The sequence below is a fragment of the Pseudorasbora parva genome, chromosome 12 (assembly GCF_024679245.1).
Source record: "Pseudorasbora parva isolate DD20220531a chromosome 12, ASM2467924v1, whole genome shotgun sequence".
NCBI classification, from domain to species: domain Eukaryota; kingdom Metazoa; phylum Chordata; class Actinopteri; order Cypriniformes; family Gobionidae; genus Pseudorasbora; species Pseudorasbora parva.
The window spans coordinates 28,626,863-28,646,001 of NC_090183.1; the positions used below are offsets into that span (position 1 = coordinate 28,626,863).

At 36.7% G+C, this 19,139-nt stretch overlaps 1 protein-coding gene across 11 annotated transcripts in view; it reads right to left on the reverse strand.

The window, feature by feature from the left end:
- Positions 1 to 19,139, reverse strand: part of lrrc7 (leucine rich repeat containing 7) — a 160,536-nt gene that overhangs the window by 29,765 nt on the left and 111,632 nt on the right. For 9 of the 11 annotated variants that reach the window (XM_067459744.1, XM_067459743.1, XM_067459740.1 and 6 more), the window contains 9 exons: positions 17,981 to 18,070; positions 15,954 to 16,010; positions 14,856 to 14,919; positions 5,765 to 5,839; positions 5,326 to 5,470; positions 5,154 to 5,226; positions 3,470 to 3,487; positions 1,651 to 1,780; positions 155 to 270 (listed from right to left, as the gene is read on the reverse strand). In XM_067459744.1, the coding sequence (XP_067315845.1) occupies positions 155 to 270; positions 1,651 to 1,780; positions 3,470 to 3,487; positions 5,154 to 5,226; positions 5,326 to 5,470; positions 5,765 to 5,839; positions 14,856 to 14,919; positions 15,954 to 16,010; positions 17,981 to 18,070 (768 nt within the window). The remainder of the gene's footprint in view (positions 1 to 154; positions 271 to 1,650; positions 1,781 to 3,469; positions 3,488 to 5,153; positions 5,227 to 5,325; positions 5,471 to 5,764; positions 5,840 to 14,855; positions 14,920 to 15,953; positions 16,011 to 17,980; positions 18,071 to 19,139) is intronic. The other 2 variants (XM_067459742.1, XM_067459750.1) reach the window with 1 other exon arrangement.

Genomic DNA, 19,139 nt, shown 5'->3' on the forward strand with positions numbered 1-19,139 from the left:
ATCAAACATATAAGAGGTTTGAAGTACTTTCTATGCTTTGAGCAGATTTTCATGTGTCATTTATTAAAAAATGTTGAAGATCATGTGTTGGTGTGATGCGTGCACAGGGTGTAAAAATGAGAAAGAAATAAACTACAGGAACAACGGGTGTTACCTATTGTCACTTAGATTGAGAACACGTAGCTTTGTCATCTGTCCAATTTCATCAGGCAGAAACTCCAGTTTATTGGAGCGCAAGGACATGACCGTGACATTCTTGCAGTTTCCAATCTGCAGCACAGGACAGGATATGATAGCTCTGGTAAGGTGCAGTTTTGTCAGCTTTTTTTGTTGGATATCAGCATTCTCTCTTTCTCTCAGGTAAAATGACTCTTGTAAACTGTCAATACAGCGAGTGAGGTAAGTGAAAGTCAGCAAGGCCTTACCAAGCATTTGGTTTTACAGATTCTAGCTGTGCTGTATTCAGCCACTTTAACAGAACAGGTGGACCAAGTGTACATAGAACACTAAAAATGTATATCCTATTTAAATATTGTGTTGTGTGTACACAGTAAACATTATTTGGGATTGTGGGAAGCAAATACCCTTCCATTCAAGGTTTGTAGATATGTTTGAAAGAAATGAATACTTTTATTCAGCAAGAATGCATTATTCTATTTAAAATAAATGCTGTTTGTCAATCAAAGTATAGAATTATTAAGCAGCACAGCATTTTTTTTTAACATTGAATGAATGGTGTTTAACCATTTTCAAGCTGTGACCATGTTGAATAGTCTACACTAGTGTTTCTCAAACCTGTCCAGGAGTACCACCAGCCACATTTTGTCTCCCTATATCTGACGCACCCATTTCAAGTCTTGCAGTCTCTACTAATGAGTTGAAGGTGTGATAGATGAAGAAGACACAAAGGCTGAATTTGAAATCGCGCCCTATACCCTTAAATAGGTCACTATTTGAGGGGACAGCCATTTGTAGTGGTGTCAGAAACCATAGTGGACGTTACTGAGTACACTTCTTCTATCCCACATTGCACCGCAATAATAAGTGTACAGCCAATGTACAAAGCGTTCCGAATTCGCTCACTTGTTTTCATTCACTCCTTCAAAAGTAGGAGATGGTGATTGAGGATTTAGGGGCCGATTTCGAATTCAGCCAACATGTGCTTCTCCAGGACAGGTTTGAGAAACACTGGTCTACACAATCATTTTAAACTGCAAAATAAAACAGCAACAAAAAAAAAAAAAGCTGAAGTGACCTATATAAAAGGTATTAAAATATCATGACAGTATTATTTCATATATAATCCATATGACCCCAAAGTTCTAAAGGTAAGCTTAAAAAGTTGCCTCGTTTGTGATTAATTTCAGAACCCAGTTGAATTTTTTTTCTTCCAAAATGGTCAGGATTTAACTGAGCAGTTTTGCTCTGGCTAAGCTTGCTACTGTTGTAGACAGGGTTCAACATTCTTCTTCTATGTTTTTAAACTTTTGACAGTTTAAATGGTTTTGAACAGGTTATTTAAACTGGCAACCATCTAAACAAACTTAACTGGTCTACAGTAGGATGTTCAAAGAGAGGTAATATATATAGAGAGAATGTATCTTTGATTTCCATTATTAACTGTAGAAAAAGCAGGACACTAATGCTCACCTCCCTGGGTAGCTCAGCCAAGAAGTTCTCATCAGCCGCAAATGTCCGAAGACAGTGCAGATAGCCAATGGTGGGAGGCAGGGATTCCAGTTCATTACAGCTACAGTCAAACTCCTCTAAAAGTGATAAACTGGCACATGTAAGAGAAAGCAGGTGAGGTGTGTGCATTTATGCAAGGTCGATTAATCCCTATTGAAAGCCCATTGAAAACACTTCATGAGATGATAAGATAAATTATGCATCATGTGACGTCTTTTTAAAGTCCAGCCGATAAAGACATAATTGCCTCAACTCTAGAGGATAACTGTTCTTCAAAAAAGTTTAGTAGGTTTAAGTTGAATAGCAGGTTAGGTGCTTTAACCAAAGTCTAGACCAAAGGAAGAGTTCCCCCTTTTTTTTTTTGCTCACCCTCATGACGTTCCAAACCCATTTGATTTTTATTTTGTAGAACACTCTTTTTGAAAGTGAACAACAATACAGATGGTCAAGCTCCAAAAAGTGATAACAAAAGCATCATAAAAGTAGTCCATAGCACCTAATTCGTATGAAGCCATTTAAAAGCTTTGTGCGATGAAGAGACCTAAACTGGTCATTTACAGAAAATATTTACAGATATTATATTACACAATCAACATAAATTATATTTAAAGTGAAGGGGAATCAATAAATATATTTTCACAAGTAATTATACACTGTAAGTAAAAAAAGAAAAGGTATTGGCATTTTTCTGCATGGACATTATTATTAACCTGTGTAATTCAAATGTTTAAAAAGCATAATTCAAAATATGAGTAAAACACGGACATTCTTTCATATTAACACAGTATATTGGGCCCTATTTTTAAAGACATTTTTTTTTATTGTGAGTGGCTTCATAAGACGTGGAACATACAGTACCGAAGTCAGTTTATGATGCTTTTGTCATTTTGAAGCTTGAAATGCTCAGTTCCCAATCATTTTTATTGGAAAATAGTTGTACATGTTGATACATTTTTGTGAAAACATGTTGTATATTTTTCAACATTTCTCTTTTTGTGTTCCATGGAGGAATATAAAGTCATAAGGTTTTTGAAAGAAAACGAAGGTGAGTAAATGATGACAGGTCAACTATTCCTTCGATATCCAATTCACATCCAAACATCCCATTCAAATGTTTACAATGCGCATACAAAATATCCAAGCCTGAGTACATTCAATACAAGTAGTATGAGTGTGTAGGGCTCGTATCCTTTTAAGACAAGGAATAAATGAGTTTTGTTAATGAAAAATGAGAATTATGAGTTATGTGGAACCATTGTCTCCACTTAACAAAGGTATGAATTAACAGAAGACACGTTAAAGGGATTAATGATGATTTTAATAAATATAATACACTGCAATGCAGTTCTGGTGGTTGTACAAAACACTCTTATCCTATGAAATACCGGGCTCTTAAAACAAACCTTATGTTAGTTTATAGCATTTACAATGGTCTGGTGTATGCCACAGTGTTTACTGAGTCAAACGAGTTTCAATGCTTTTAGTAATGAATGCATTTGGACCTTACATTTGTCATTTAAAATGTTTTTCCCCCCTTACTTTTCCCTTTCATTGCATATTTTAATTTAATGAATTTGAAAGAGGTCAATGTATATTTGTTAGGCTAAGTAAGGTCATTAGTACAACATTTGTACTGGCAGACTGGTCCAGCTGGCCTTCCATATGTAGGGCTTTCATTGTGTCTCTTTAAGCGAGATATGGATGCAAAGGTATGCCCTTGCCTAAATAAACATGCTGTGGCAGACGTGTGGGGAATACAAACACTCGCTGGTCTACTTACCCGGTTTTGCCACGTGCACTGAGGTGCCCATTTAAGATGCATGTTTGATTAACACAACACACAGAACCGAGCAATGACAAACCAAGAAGAGAGATGCATGGAGTATAGTATCACAGGAATGAGGTAGTGGTGACAGCTATGATAAATGAAAAAGGCAGTCTGCAGAAAATATGACCTCTCAATTAACAGATGCTGTGAAATATGGTGGATACACCTCGTCCCTGAATTTCCCATTTGGCTTTTGCATTAAAAATCCAAAGTCAAACTTACAAAATGGTTTGATAATGTCATTAGTGAAATACATTTCTGGAAGATTTTTAAACGTTGTATTAAACAAAAATAAGGGAATACTTTTCAGTGGTAATTGCATTGTGATATCTCAAATGAAATTAAAACATCTTAATATATGCTGCGATATTATTACTCAGAAGGGTTGACAGTTTTTATAGGTCCAGCATAGAAAAAAATCAATGCTGATACATCTACGTTTAATAATCAGGTTTTTTTTAGAAAAGATATCACTATAATAAGATGTAAAAAGGTTGGAATCAGCTATTCATTATTAAAATAAAAGTTTACGTCAACATTGCCACTCAAACATTTTGGTCGCAGTACGATTTTTTCGCCTGTGATTTTGAAAGAACTCTTTTATGCTCACCAAAGCTGCATTTATTTACAAAAATACTGTAAAACATCAACATTGTGAAATATTATTACAATTTATATATTTATTTTATAAGATATTTTCTGTCGTTACAGCCATTTTCATTCATTTAATGCATCATTGTAGGATAAAAGTATTATTATTTTTTAAAGTATTATTTTTTTACTAACCCCAAACCTTTGAACAGTAGTGTATGAAAGACACAAATGGCAAACTAAAAAAATTGATCAAACTATTAATTTACAAGTTATTAGTGTCGATTTACAAATGAGTTAAACAATATATTGACTCTAAGGAGATTTGATCCACCTGATGAAGGCTTATTAGCCACAAGACGTTGCGTTGTGTGTGGTGTTTGTCTATAATCTTTTAATACATAAGCTATGATAGAATAAAGTGCCTTGGCTTGATATTTTGTTTATGATTCTATACCCAAAGAGCACCGGGATACAGTTTTTATACACCTTGAAGCAATTTTTTGCATTTTTTACTATATACTTTTTTAGGGTTTTAAATTAATATTAATCCCATAATCTCATGTTTTTTCAATCAGGACTCTATACACAATTTCCTTCAAGTATTAGTAATAAAGATGGAAAAGTACTGTTTGAGTTGAGAGTCACACTGAAGTTGACAGTCAGCATTTTCTCATGCTGGGGTGAGAAAAACTGTCAGAATGACAGCAGCAGAGCTGCAGAATTGTTATATCATGCCCCAGATGGCAATTCACAGAGAAATCCAATACACAGACTATAAAATACAGTTCAATGTCACTGAATGTCATCATAAAAAGCTGTATAAATAATTACAAAGGCTCGGGTCATTAAAGACCTGCATCAGATGTATATTACATGGGTATAATAAACCATAACAAAAATTATATAAACTAAAAGAAAAACAAAACCAACCTGTGCATTAGAGGATTGTTCAGGGATTACAATCTAAGACGTCTCTAAGGTATTTTCTGCCTTTTTCATTTTTCTTTTACACAGCTGGATGAGTTGTAAGTGAGTTACTAACCTTCCAATAGTGTTAGGCAGTGAGGTGAGCTGGTTGTCATCAACTTTTAATGTTGTCAACTTTTTCAACTTTCCTGTAACATTGTAAAGAGACATCATACAAAAGTTATCTTATATAGTAAAACCCTAAAACCCCAAATAAAAAACTAGGAAAAAAGCAAGCAGAACGTCACCTATTGAATCAGGTAACTGTTGCAGCATGTTGGAGGAAAGAAGTAGGTCCTCTAAGGACTCACAGCCAGAGATATCTGCATCTAGACTCTCAATCCTGTTCTTGGCCAAGTCTAGATATCGCAGCTGCCTCAGTTTCCCAACAGACTTCGGCAGACAACAAGAGAGATAAAGGAAAGAAATCATAATTATATTATACTTTATACATATATTATAGTCCAGTATCTATATTAAAATGTCATGTTGTCAACTTCAAATAGTTTCCATAAAGATTTTGTCATCATTTACTGGCACTTAAGTTCTTATAACCGCAATAATGGAATGTCAGAATATATGTATGAAATCTATAACAGGGTTGACAAGGTATGCTGAGATTTAGTACATGCACTAGATGCTACTCTTGAAATCTATTCTACTTTTGAAAATGTATCCTGTGCTTACCCCTGGTATGGTTTGTAATGAATTGTTGTCCAGCCACAGCTCTTTTAAACTATGGATCTGCTCCAGCACTTCGGGCTGTAACATTAAACAGGGTTGTGACTCACAAAAGAACAATATATACAGTTCTGCATCACAAATGAAAAACAATTTATAAATGTTAATGAAATTATTATGGTATATGCTGTCAAGCTGCTTTTCCACCGTTGGGCCAAACGGTTCCAGTTATATTTCCACTTGAGGTTGGTTCAGCATTTACAGGCATGCTGGTAGAATACATGCACAGTAGTGATTCCCATTTTTCTTTAGCTGGCCAAGCATGTTTTTTGGAGCGAAGTTAATGCAAGTTAATAAAATTTTAAAATATATTTTTTAATAAGTATGGAAAGGTTTCTTGACTCAATAAATAAAATAAAAAAAACCTTTATGCCAAAAGGTTCTATATAATTAGAAATGTCTTCAATTATTGCAAAATACTTTTCCATTTAACAGGTCATCTAAAAAAAATTGGTAACACTTTAGTATGGGGAACACAAATTCACTTTTTACAATGACTTTTGCCTCAATAAACTCCTAATTTACTGGTTATTAATAGTTAGTAAAGCCGTTTTTGTAGCATTTAAGTTTAGGTATTGGGTGGGATTAAGGGATGTAGAATAAGGGCATAAAGAATAAGGCATTAACATGTGCTTTATAAGTACTAATAAACAGGCAATATCATTAATATGCATGCTAATAAGCAACTAGTTAATAGTTAAAGGGGGGGTGAAATGCTGTTTCATGCATACTGATCTTTTTACACTGTTAAAGACTTGGAATCCCATACTAAACATGGACAAAGTTTCAAAAGTTAAGGTGGACGTTTGATGGGAGTATTTCTTTGTCAAAAATACTACTTCCGGTTAGTCATAAGTTTCGGAAAGTTTTTTGCGATCATGCGTCCCCTTTGACGTTAATGGGGGCGGAATTTCCTTGTATGGGCCTTACGGACAATTCTACCGGAAGCGCGTGAGAGAGAGAGAGGAAGAGAGCGAAAGCAACAGGCTATGCCCATCAAAGCGCTGGCTCGTAGGCTGCGCTGCACAGGTAATGTGCACAATTAACAAACACATCAAAAAGTGCGTTTTTGGTTGCCAGACCAAGACAGTCCTGCACAGATTCCCCCAAAACCCCGCGTTAAGGCAACAGTGGATGTAATTTGCTTTTCCGGATCAGCAACTGAGTTGCGCGAATGTTTATATCTGTTCGCTGCATTTCGGTGCCGACTGTTTCATAAGCAAGGCCCAGCTTGACGCCGGATTTTCCAATCGCCTAATGCTGAAGGATGGAGCAGTCCCAACGTTAGAACCGCGGGCGGTGAGTTAGACTGCTTCAAATGTCTGTGTCTATGCTCATCAAGTAGCCCAAACATGATCACGTATAGTTACTATATATATTACTATATATAGAAATTGATCAATGGAGCATGCGATGTTAGTGCGTGTACATTTGTTTAGCTGGCCACTATATGTGTAACTTTATGTTTGTGTATTGTAAAAGCACTCCAAACAACAATACACAAAGAGTGGGGAAATATGTTGAACTAAATAAGCGCGCTTCTTCATTCAAATGTGCTACTATTCCATGTTGTCTACACAAACCACGCGTAAACACACACACACACGTCCACAACTGCACTTCCCACATGTACACCTTCAAAGACAAAAATACGACGATATAATTCAAGTATAAATATGTAAATAACACAAGCCGCTAAGCATATTATATAGTTAGTGTATAACTTGTACCACATAGAGACGTCCTGCTCTAGTCGTTTTTGCTGCTGCTCCTGTTTAACTGCAGCCTCTGGGTCTGATTCCGGATCATAGATGTATGGCTGTATCTGATTAAAAGCCATATTTTTAGTTTGAATAAAGTTTTTCCCGCTGTTAGGGATGACACAGCTTTACAACGCACTCAACACGGCGGCGCACGCGTCACTATTTAGCTCCGCTCACACGACACGCCCCCACCCGCTCGGCTTTTTTCGGAAAGACTCGGAACAGCGCATCTTTCTTATATAATTATAAAAAAAATAAAGACTTTTCGGAGATATGCAGGATGCAATGCTACTCTATAGGTACTCAAGATTGACATGACACTGACTGAAAGTGTTTCACCCCCCCTTTAATAACTGAACCCTAAAATAAAGTGTTACCAAAAATTCTAGTGATACAGTATTATCATTTTCAAGCTGCGCTAATAAAATGTAAAAAGAATAAAATAAATCAAAACAAAATGATTTCATTAAAACAAAATCGTAAACCTTGACGATGGAACCCCTAAAATGTTTTAATACACTCACCTAAAGGTTTATTAGGAACACCTGTTCTATTTCTCATTAATGCAATTATCTAATCAACCAATCGCATGGCAGTTGCTTCAATGCATTTAGGGGTGTGGTCCTGGTCAAGACAATCACCTGAACTCCAAACTGAATGTCAGAATGGGAAAGAAAGGTGATTTAAGCAATTTTGAGCATGGCATGGTTGTTGGTGTCAGATGGGGCGGTCTAAGTATTTCACAATCTGCTCAGTTACTGGGATTTTCACGCACAACCATTTCTAGGGTTTACAAAGAATGGTGTGAAAAGGGAAAAACATCCAGTATGCGGCAGTCCTGTGGGCGAAAATGCCTTGTTGATGCTAGAGGTCAGAGGAGAATGGGCCGACTGATTCAAGCTGATAGAAGAGCAACTTTGACTGAAATAACCAACTTTTACTTTTTACAACCGAAGTATGCAGCAAAGCATTTGTGAAGCCACAACACGCACAACCTTGAGGCGAATGGGCTACAACAGCAGAACCCCACGAGTACCACTCATCTCCACTACAAATAGGAAGAAGAGGCTACAATTTGCACGAGCTCAACAAAATTGGACAGTTGAAGACTGGAAAAATGTTGCCTGATCTGATGAGTCTCAATTTCTGTTGAGACATTCAGATGGTAGAGTCAGAATTTGGCATAAACCGAATGAGAACATGGATCCATCATGCCTTGCTACCACTGTGCAGGGTGGTGGGGATGGTGTAATGGTGTGGGGGATGTTTTCTTGGCACACTTTAGGCCCCTTAGTGCCAATTGGGCATCGTTTAAATGCCACGGCCTAGATGAGCATTGATTCTAAATATGTCCATCCCTTTATGACCACCATGTACCTATCCTCTGATGGCTACTTCCAGCAGGATAATGCACCATGTCACAAAGCTTGAATCATTTCAAATTGGTTTCTTGAACATGACAATGAGTTCGCTGAACTAAAATGCCCCCCACAGTCACCAGATCTCAACCCAATAGAGCATCTTTGGGATGTGGTGGAATGGGAGCTTCGTGCCCTGGATGTGCATCCCACAAATCTCCATCAACTGCAAGATCCTATCCTATCAATATGGGCCAACATTTCTAAAGAATGCTTTCAGCACCAGAATCAATGCCACGTAGACTTAAGGCAGTTCAGACAGTGTTCCTAATAATCCTTTAGGTGAGTGTATATGAAGTGCCTGATAGATCCCTTTAAGGTTATATATAGAACCTTTTCTTCTTTCGGTAATGGGAACTTATCTAAAGCTAAAAGACTATTTCTTGCCTCTAACAACTGCTTTCAACCTTTTTTTTAACTGAATCGTATGCGGAAAACACTTGAGGTTTGCCACAAATTTGAACGCAACTGAATGCACCTCGATACTTGTAAACAAACTGCAGAAATCTACTTTTTAAACAGAAATGACAGAATATTTATGTACATATTTACAGCTGGTCTATTCGCACAGGATTAGCATTAACTGAGGTCATTTTCCCAGACCTTTTTACAGAAGGTAAAAGTCACTGTAATTTTTACTGACATTGTCCATAAAGATGACTAAGATGGCACATTTTGATGGGATTAAAATCACAGAGAAGCTCTGGTAATAATTACTTTAACCCACCTCTCCATGTAAAACTAATCCTGTCCGAATAGGGCTTAAAGGGTTAGTTCACCCAAAAATTTTATTTCTATCATTAATTCATGTTGTTCCAAACCCCTGAGACTTTCTTTCATCTTTGGAACATAAATTAAGATATTTTTGCTGAAACCCGAGAGCTCTCTGACCCACATAGACAGTAACACAACAACCACATTCATGGATCAGAAAGGTAGTAAAGACATTGTTAAAATAGTCCATGTGAACAGTGGTTCAACCTTAATGTTATGAAGCGACAAGCACACTTTTCTTGCACAAAAAAACCCACAAAAATAATGATTTTATTCAACTCTTCTCTTCCGTGTCACTCTCCTACGCCATTCGCGCTGTTGGGGTATTCACACAAGTTCTACGGCAGAACGGCAGCTCACTATTGGTTGAGCACCACATGCATGCATTGTAGTGCTTGCATTGATCACATAGGAGAGTGGCACAAAAGAGATGAGATTGTTGAATAAAGTCATTATTTTTGTTTTATTTTTTTGCACACAAAGAGTATTCTCGTCAATTTATAGCATTAAGATCGATCCACTGTAGTCACAAGGGCTATTTTAATGTTGTCTTTACTAACTTTCAGGGCCATGAAATTAGTCTATGTATTGTCATCTATGCTTTCAGATTTTAGCAAAAAATATCTTAATTTGTGTTTGGAGGATGAATGAATGTCTTACGGGTTTGGAACGACATAAGGGTGATGAATTAATGACAGATTTATTTTTTATTTTTGGGTGAACTAACCCTTTAAGAAAGTACCTTTTTTAAAAACTGTTTTACCTCTCAAGGTGCATCATACAGTACTTTCCCTGCCAAAAGAAATATATCTTTAACAAATGTTGTTACAAATGTAAACACCAAAAATTGAAAGCTCAAATATCTGGTTAAAAATTTAATAGTTCAAGGCTTAAAACAGCTCAGAGACAGACAGACACTGTGATGAAAAATAGATTTTAAATCATCTGAGAACCTTAATTTGCTTTTCTACATCATCCAAGATATTCAAAAAGCAAAACTAAATAAAGATATTACTGCAAAAAGGAAATACAGGAACATTTTCATTTGAGAAAAATCACTTGAGTGGGTATTATTGTAGATCAAACCACTTTAATGCACATCCCTTGAATCATTATAAGCACAACTATAAGGTGATGAAACCAATAACCAATTCTTATAAAATAAGATCTTGACAAATCTCAACATTCCATGGGCCTTATTTTAAATTGAGTTTCAAAAGACACAAATCCTCTGTGCAGCAGACTCATCCAGTTCTTAATGGCTTCTCTCTGCTTTTCTCTCTCTTTGAGCCTCAGCATCTGTCCCTTCATGATCCCCTCAGCAAAGACTTCAATTAAGAAACTATCTGCAGCCCAGGGCACCACCCCAGCCAACATCTGCCAACATCACAGTAAGAGTCAGATATTCTGACAAATGCCTCATGCCATCAGTGCTCCATTCTCAACACCCATTCTTTGAGGACTGTGCGCTACTAGAGACAAATATCTCTGTAAAAGAAAATGACATCAACAGATCTATAATAAATTACATTTATGATTGTTTTCAGGTTGTGCAACTGCTATGCCATGATTACCTGACATGATGCAATACATAAAAAATAAATAAAAATAAAACGCAGAGTACCATTTCAATTGAGGATTATTGCTTGTTAATGTGCTATTGTTTTTCTTATTAAAGATTTGGTATTTTCAATGAAAGAGTAAACTAAGTGAAATGAGAAACATAACCTACAGATAATGTGGAACATCAACCAGGGAGTCCAAACAAATAAATATTATAGCCGTTTAATTTTCTGTTCATTTTACGAGGCTACGGTGTTATGATTTTATGTGATTCAGTCATTTTTTAATAAAACACAAATGAATGAATGAATGAATAAATTAATTAATTAATATATTTTTATTTAAATAACTATTTAGTCACTGAAATTACTTTTTGATGAAAAGTTGTTAATTTAATACAAATTTCATAGGTTATGTGAAAGTAATAAGTAAATGTTTTAATGGCTAGACACATATTTAAAACTAGCTATTTTTTCAGGCCAGGTATTTTAGGTTTAATAATAGTTTACTTTTATATTTTAAAGTTATACAATAAAACAGTATTTGTTCCTCTAATGCCTTTAAAAAAAATTTTGTAATGGGACTCCATCACTCCATAAAGAGGTTTCACCAAAAGTGGTACCGCTACTGAAGGGGCTGATATACCACTAAACAAGAGTGTAGCTCAAGAAGATGGGGAGCTGAGCACAAATTAAAAGAGTACTGATGGGACTGCCAACAGGAAAGGTCATAAAAGTTTTTTAAAAAGTCATCCTGAAATGTGAAACAGAGATTGAAGGCTAGACAGCAAAACCAGAAAGTGTTGATGGGTGTTCTCTTATTACTTGGTGCCTTTGAGCAGTAAAGTACGCTTACTGCGATGCCAAACCATCTGTTCCCTTTGGAAGCATTGGTGCACACATGCATTTTTTCATCACACAAGGACAAAGTGCCCTGGATATTCCAAACGTGTGTATGACACTAATAAAAAGTTTAAAAGTAATTTCACAACTCTACAAATGCCACCTGTTTGGTACAGGCAAGCTTAAAATAGGGCCGGGCAAAAATAAAATACATTTTACAAATATATAATGTAGTATCAAACTACTCAAAGTTGAAACTGTTACACAAAGTATACTTAAAAATATTTTATACACAAAAAAGTGGGCCATTTTAGGCACAAATAGCATTAAAATACTACACTTACAAGTATATTACCAGTACAAGTAGTTTATTATCTATATAGTGGATTTATTGTTTCTGATAAACGTCAATATCGTTTTCCAGCGATTGCTCCATTCCAGTGACTCATTTTAGAAACATTTGTAACAGTTTTTAAAAACAGAGTTTGCGTTAGATTTCCACATTGTCCGTCATTTTGATGGACAGGTTCGTTTATAATCTATTTTTACCCGTAATTTTAATTTTCATATTTTAAATGATAATAAGTTATTTAATAGGCTCTGTTTCTGTTCACATTTTTATTCACAAACTTAAATGACAAGCATATAAGAAAGATTTTGCATTTATTTATTTATGAAGAGAACGTTGAACACAGACTGTGGGTCATTTTTCAGGCTTAATCATGATTGTTTGTCCAATAAATTGAAATAAGCTTTGTGCTTTGTTACTTTAGATATGAAACAAAGTCTCAGCTTTCAAAATCTGTCCATTGGATAAAAATTCAAGCCAAATAAACGTCATTAAACTGGTTTGTCGCTCTTTAATGTGGTGAGAGATTATTGTAGCGCATCAGTTCAAGCAAAGCCGAGTGCGGATGAATGTGATCATCCCTTTCTCTTTACTACATTACAGAACAAAATAAACATGAATGTACATCGGAAAATTAGTTTGAAATATTAATAATTGAAATCCGTACCACGTCTGTCATGTAATTGCTCAACCTTAAGTCTTAACTGCAGAAAGACCTCAATAAACCGGCTTGTAAAAAAATCCATTTGTTGACCATTAACTTGATAGTCAGCAAGATGACAGGGGTGAGAATTACAGGTTACAAGTTACAATAGATCACCCTTAGTGTAATCTGTCAAAATGATGGACTCTGTTTTAAAACAACCAACAGCTCCTAATCGAATTATCACAAAGCAAAGTCCTTATTTGAAGAAATCTCCTATTAAAGGATAAGTTCACTGCAAAATTAAAATTCTGATTTTTTTTTACTAAGCCCCATCTCATCCAAGATGTTCATGTCTTTCTTTCTTCAGTCAAATTTTTTGTTTGTTTTTTTTCGCAGGAAAACATTCCAGGACTTTTCTTCACATAATGCTTTTCAATTGCAGAATGTTGAAGGTCAAAATGAATGCAATTTCAAAGCGTTTCAGACTCTGCGCGATCCCAGACGAGGATAGGATCTAGTGGAACGATCGGTCATTAAAAAAATTAAAATAATATACTTTTTAACCTAAACTGCTCATCTTGCGCTGCTCTGCGACGTGCTAGTGATTGCATAATCACGTTGGAAAACATCCCGTAGTTGTAGGCAGAAGAACCACCCCAAGCAAACATGCAAGGATTAATACAAACTCACTTTACCAAAAAACACTCCAACTTCACCTTCAAAATTGTCCGACATTGATGTTTTACCTGTTTTTTTTGTTGTTTTTTTTGCTAAAGGGCGTTTGTATTAGTATTCGCATGTGCACTTTGTAAACACGGGGGCTGAACTTCTGCCTACTAGTGTGATGTTTTTGACATGATTGCACAATCACAGGCAAGTCCCAAAGCAGCGCAGGATGAGCAATTTAGGTTAAAAAGTATATTAATAATAATAAAAAAAATTTTAAATGGCCGATCATTTCACTAGATAAGACACTATTTCTCATCTGGGATCGCGCAGAGCCTCTGAAACGCTTTGAAACTGCATTGATTTGGACCTTCAACATTTTTGTTGCAATTGAAAACCATTATGTGAAGGAAAATCCTGGAATGTTTTCCTCAAAAAAAAAAAAAAAACGTATTTTCTTTTTGACTGAAGAAATGGAGCATGAGATGGGGGTTAGTAAAATATCAGGAAATTTTCGTTTTGAACTGAACTAATCCTTTAATGGCTAATTTGGTGTTCAACTGCAACAGTTCCTCTAGACACAGTAAATCGCCCGCTCACAGACCTGTTCATTGATTTATACTCAAATAAATGAATGCAAACCTGCAAGCATCAAGCACTGAAAGAAACTGCTATAGGCAGGTTGTGAGTGGGGCTACCTGGGATACACATGATAAATCCCCTGCCATTGTTTACTCCAGCTTGGGTGAGCCAATTAAATGCGGCTCAGTGTTGAACGTTCTGTCATGGCAAGCGCTGCGTGTTTGAACCAACTCATGAATAATGGATCAGCGCATGATGCAACCAACGCAGTGCAGCACCAGAGATCTGACAAGAGACTCTGGGAATGGAGGCAATAGCTTCCCCTCTCCCCTCCTCTATCCCCGCTAAAGCCAAAATCCATGCTGGGTAAAGACTGAGTGAGGTAACAGCTGTCCCATTGATAAAAGTGTTCAATAGGAGAACATCCTTCTTACCATTTCAGAGAATTCATTGCTTCCCAAGTCTAACCGCTCCAGTTGCGAAAGCCTATGAATTGACCTGCAACATGACAAGAAAAGAAATCAAAACTCAATCGATATATAAGCTATGGATTAAAGACAACTTTAAGTAAAGGATTTAAAAGACTAGTCCACCCAATGAAGACAATTTTGTAACAATTTACTTCAATATGCTGCATGTGAGCAAACACCTCTCTCCCAGTTTGGAGAACATTACATCATACAGTCTGGTTTGGAAAGAAAGATGGGCAGTATTATCAGTGGCAGATAAAAATAGTCTTGAACCAGGACATCTGAACAAGTCAGCAAGCATAAACCAACATGTGCAATGTGTCCCTCTCTAGAGGAGTCCAGAGGTCTTCCTCACTGGGAAAATAACATTGTAGATTGCTACACTGACTCTCTGCTGTTTTTGGTATATGCTAACTCGTGTCACATCGCTGACGAATGAACAAAATGAACAAAAATAAAAAAAAAAATAGAAAAAACGAAATGACATTCCTCTTTTCAGGAGAGATAAGATTTTTATATATTAATGCAGTTAAATTCAAAGTAGCATTAAATTCAAACATATATACAGTGTATAACACCTTATTTGCTCAGCTGTTATACACTGTAAAAAAAAAAAATCAGGTCTCCAACTGAAAATGTTCCAGTGACTGAACACATTTAAATTTTTCAGTTGGCCGAATTTAATTTCTGTCAATTAAATTGCATCAATTCACTGATTTTCTAATTCGGCCAACTGAAAAATGTAGATGTGATCAGTCACTAGAAAATTTTCATTTAGAGACTTTTTTTTTTTTACAGTGTAGTAGGTATAATGACAACAATTTACATTTTAAGGCAGTGCAAAGAAAATAATTACAAATATAATTTAATTAAAAAAAAAGCCCATCAAAACAATAAAAACAGCCACTTGATGAGTCTAAATAAACAAAAACGATTGATGAGCCAATCAAGGTTTGTCCTACATTAAAGGGTCGCTTTGCTATTTTATGGCATGTATTTATTTGATTTATTCATCCCATGTTAGCAGGACACAAATAATTATTAATTTAAAAAATTACTTACTTTGGCATAGTTTTCAGGTGATTCTCACGAAGCTCCAGGATCCGTAATTTAGACAATCTGAAAAACAGTTTACAAATCCTTTTCTTTAAAGGAATACACTTTGCATGTGGTATTTGTGCACAAAAATATATATCACTCACAAATCACTCACAATGCAATTTAACCAGACGCATTAGTATTCCCTTCTTGCTATACATTTTTAAAGGGGGGGTGAAATGCTGTTTCATGCATACTGAGCTTTTTACACTGTTAAAGACTTGGATCCCCATCCTAAACATGGACAAAGTTTCAAAAACTAAGTTGGACGTTTGATGGAGTATTTCTGTGTCAAAAGTACTCCTTCCGGTTTCTCACAAGTTTCGGAGAGTTTTTTTCCGAGTACAAGTCTGCTTGACGTCGACAGAGCGGAAGGTCCTTGTATGGGCCGTACGGGCTCTTCTCCCGGAAAGGTGCGCGTGCGTGACTAGAGCGAGAGAGCAAATGCACGCCCATAAACACTGCTCTCAGGTGCAGATCCAGTCATCCGTGCAACACTTCTGTCCCACCGCGCTCCACTTTATTCCTATGGGTGACGTCAAGCGACTTCAACGCTTCAGCACAGCATTCCGGGAAGGCAGCGCTGCATTTGAACCGATTTGAACGCAGAAATGACGGGAAGCAGCACAACATCACGCTTCAGTCGCGTTGCAAAAGTGGATCTCCACAGTCACTGCTGTCACAGGACTTCACGAAATCAACAATGTTACCAAAGAAGGGTGTTTTTGACAGAGCGGTCCCAGCGATAAAGGTTCGGTCCTGCTTTGGAAGCAGCCGGTGAAGTAAATTGCTTCAAATGTCTGTTGTTGGCTATCGTCGCGTGAGTAAAAATCAGTAAACAACACAATCGAGTATAACGTTAGTTAATTTTTCAAAAAACTGACCACTATAGGTGTCTGTTTGTTTATTGTAAAACCACCCAAACATAAACCTAGCGTTCTCACAAAGCATGCTTTGTCATTCAAATGCGCTAACGGTTACTCCATTGTTGTTCTATGTATAACGTTTCACTAGTCTGACGTGCAAAACCGTTTTGCTTGCTACGGCTAATGTTTATTCGAATACAATAGTCCATAAACCGAATCATGTCCTCATAAACTGCGAGTAAACACACACAAATGTTGACAGGCCACTAAATACAGTACATACCACAGAGACGGATGTCCTGCTGTTGTTGCTTCTCCTGTTCAATTTATTTCAGCCTCCGGATCTGATTCTGGATCATATATGTATTAGTTGAATCTAATTGATAGCCATGGTTTATTAGAGTAGCGTTTTCTTCTCCACGCTTGAGGATGTCACCGTTTTGTGCGCGATCGTCATTCTTTAGCTCCGCCCACACAATACGCCTCCAGGCGCTCGTTTTTTTTTGGAAAGACTCGGTACAGCCTATATTTCTTTTATAAATATAATAAAACTAAAGACTTTTCGGAGATATGAAGGATGCAATACTACTCTAAAGGTACTCAAGATTGTCATGAGATTGACTGAAACTGAGTGTTTCACCCCCCTTAAAAGTAGCTCTATTTACCTGCCGCAATTAACATTTTGCTACCACCTTCTAAAAGAGCATGAAAAGACTGATTAAAACCAAATGAATCAAATGCTACAATGCAGACAGTCTGTGCAAATACAGTGTTGTCAGGGCAATTCATTTTTAGTGAATCCTGAAGATTCTTTTATAAAAGCTAAATGCAACAGCCCTTGACCAATGTCAGCTGCAATAATGAATTCCCATTTCCCCAATGCAAGTGAAATAACCATTCATTATTAAACCCAATGTGAGCCGCAAAAACCCATTTATTCATGAGAGCTTTAGGCAAATCACTGCCAGAATCAGCACCATGCTGCTCCTTGGATACAAAATAACATCTAAAAATAAAAACACTATGATGACGGGTACAAGAGTGAGACCGACTCAGACAGGTGTGTTAAAGAGCTGTTTCACAATTCCCAGCAGAGCAGCAACAGAGCCACGATGAAGCTCTTACCTCCCAAAATTGGCAGGCAGGTATTCAAGGAAGGCGTCATTTAAAAAGAGCTGTGTCAAGTTGAGGAGCTGGGTGAAGCCGTCTGGGAGCCTGCAGGAACAGAGAGGTGATCAGACCCTCTCAAAGGCCAGTGCCCTTAAGATTTGATAAGCGTTAAGTACTTCAGGAGCGAGGAGAGCCATCTGTAATCCCTCTACACTTCCCCTTCTACTGGGTCTGTTAGCATCCCAGTACATGGGAGTCACTTGAGGGCTGATTTAATCATAATATATGAAGAAAAGACTCTCTGCAGAAAGCATGCACTGGATCCTGAATGTTTGATCCTCGATCATAAACTTCTGAATCAAAGCATTTAAGCTCAGCTTCAGACTGAAGGCCAAACTAATAAATTGAGATAAAAATAAAAATCCATGTCTAATCTCTCCATGAGTGGAGTTTGATTCATTTTTAAGGCATACTTACAACATGCGGAACTAATGCACAAATGTGCTTTATAATTCAAAACTATTATTATTTTTATTTATTTTTGTCGCCATCTCTATTTGAACCCTGAAATTGCAGTTATTTACAGAGTTATGGTCTTTAAGTGGTTTGTGCATCGACATGGCTCCTCAGCACGGTATGAAGGCACCAGGGCTCCGTTCTTTGTACCTCGCTTATTAATACATCTGAGATGATTTGACAGATCCCAGATCTTCTAATCGTGATAACTGATCTCTGGCTAATTTGGTTCTACAAATTAATTTGTCCTCTAATGACGCAAATATCGTCATTTTGCGTCATCTGAGGATTTTATGTCCAGAGACTAAAGACTACAGAGAGGGACCCTGCGTCCCAATTCGCATACTATCCATCCTAAATAGTACTCGAAAATATAATTAGTATGTCCCAAATCATAGTATGTTGAAAAGAGTATTCCAAAGATACCCGGATGGTTTACTATTTCCGGTCCGAATTCGAAGTGCGGATCGACGCGCACTCTAATGGCTGATATTGCCCACAACCCATTGCGAGTTGGACAAGGATTCGATTAGAACTACAAACGCAGATAAAAAGCATTAAAAAACTACAAACATGACCGATGTGAGAGTCCGACAGTTAAGTAGAGAGGTTTAGATAAAGGGGTTTGAGTGACCAACTATCAGTATTTAACCGGACA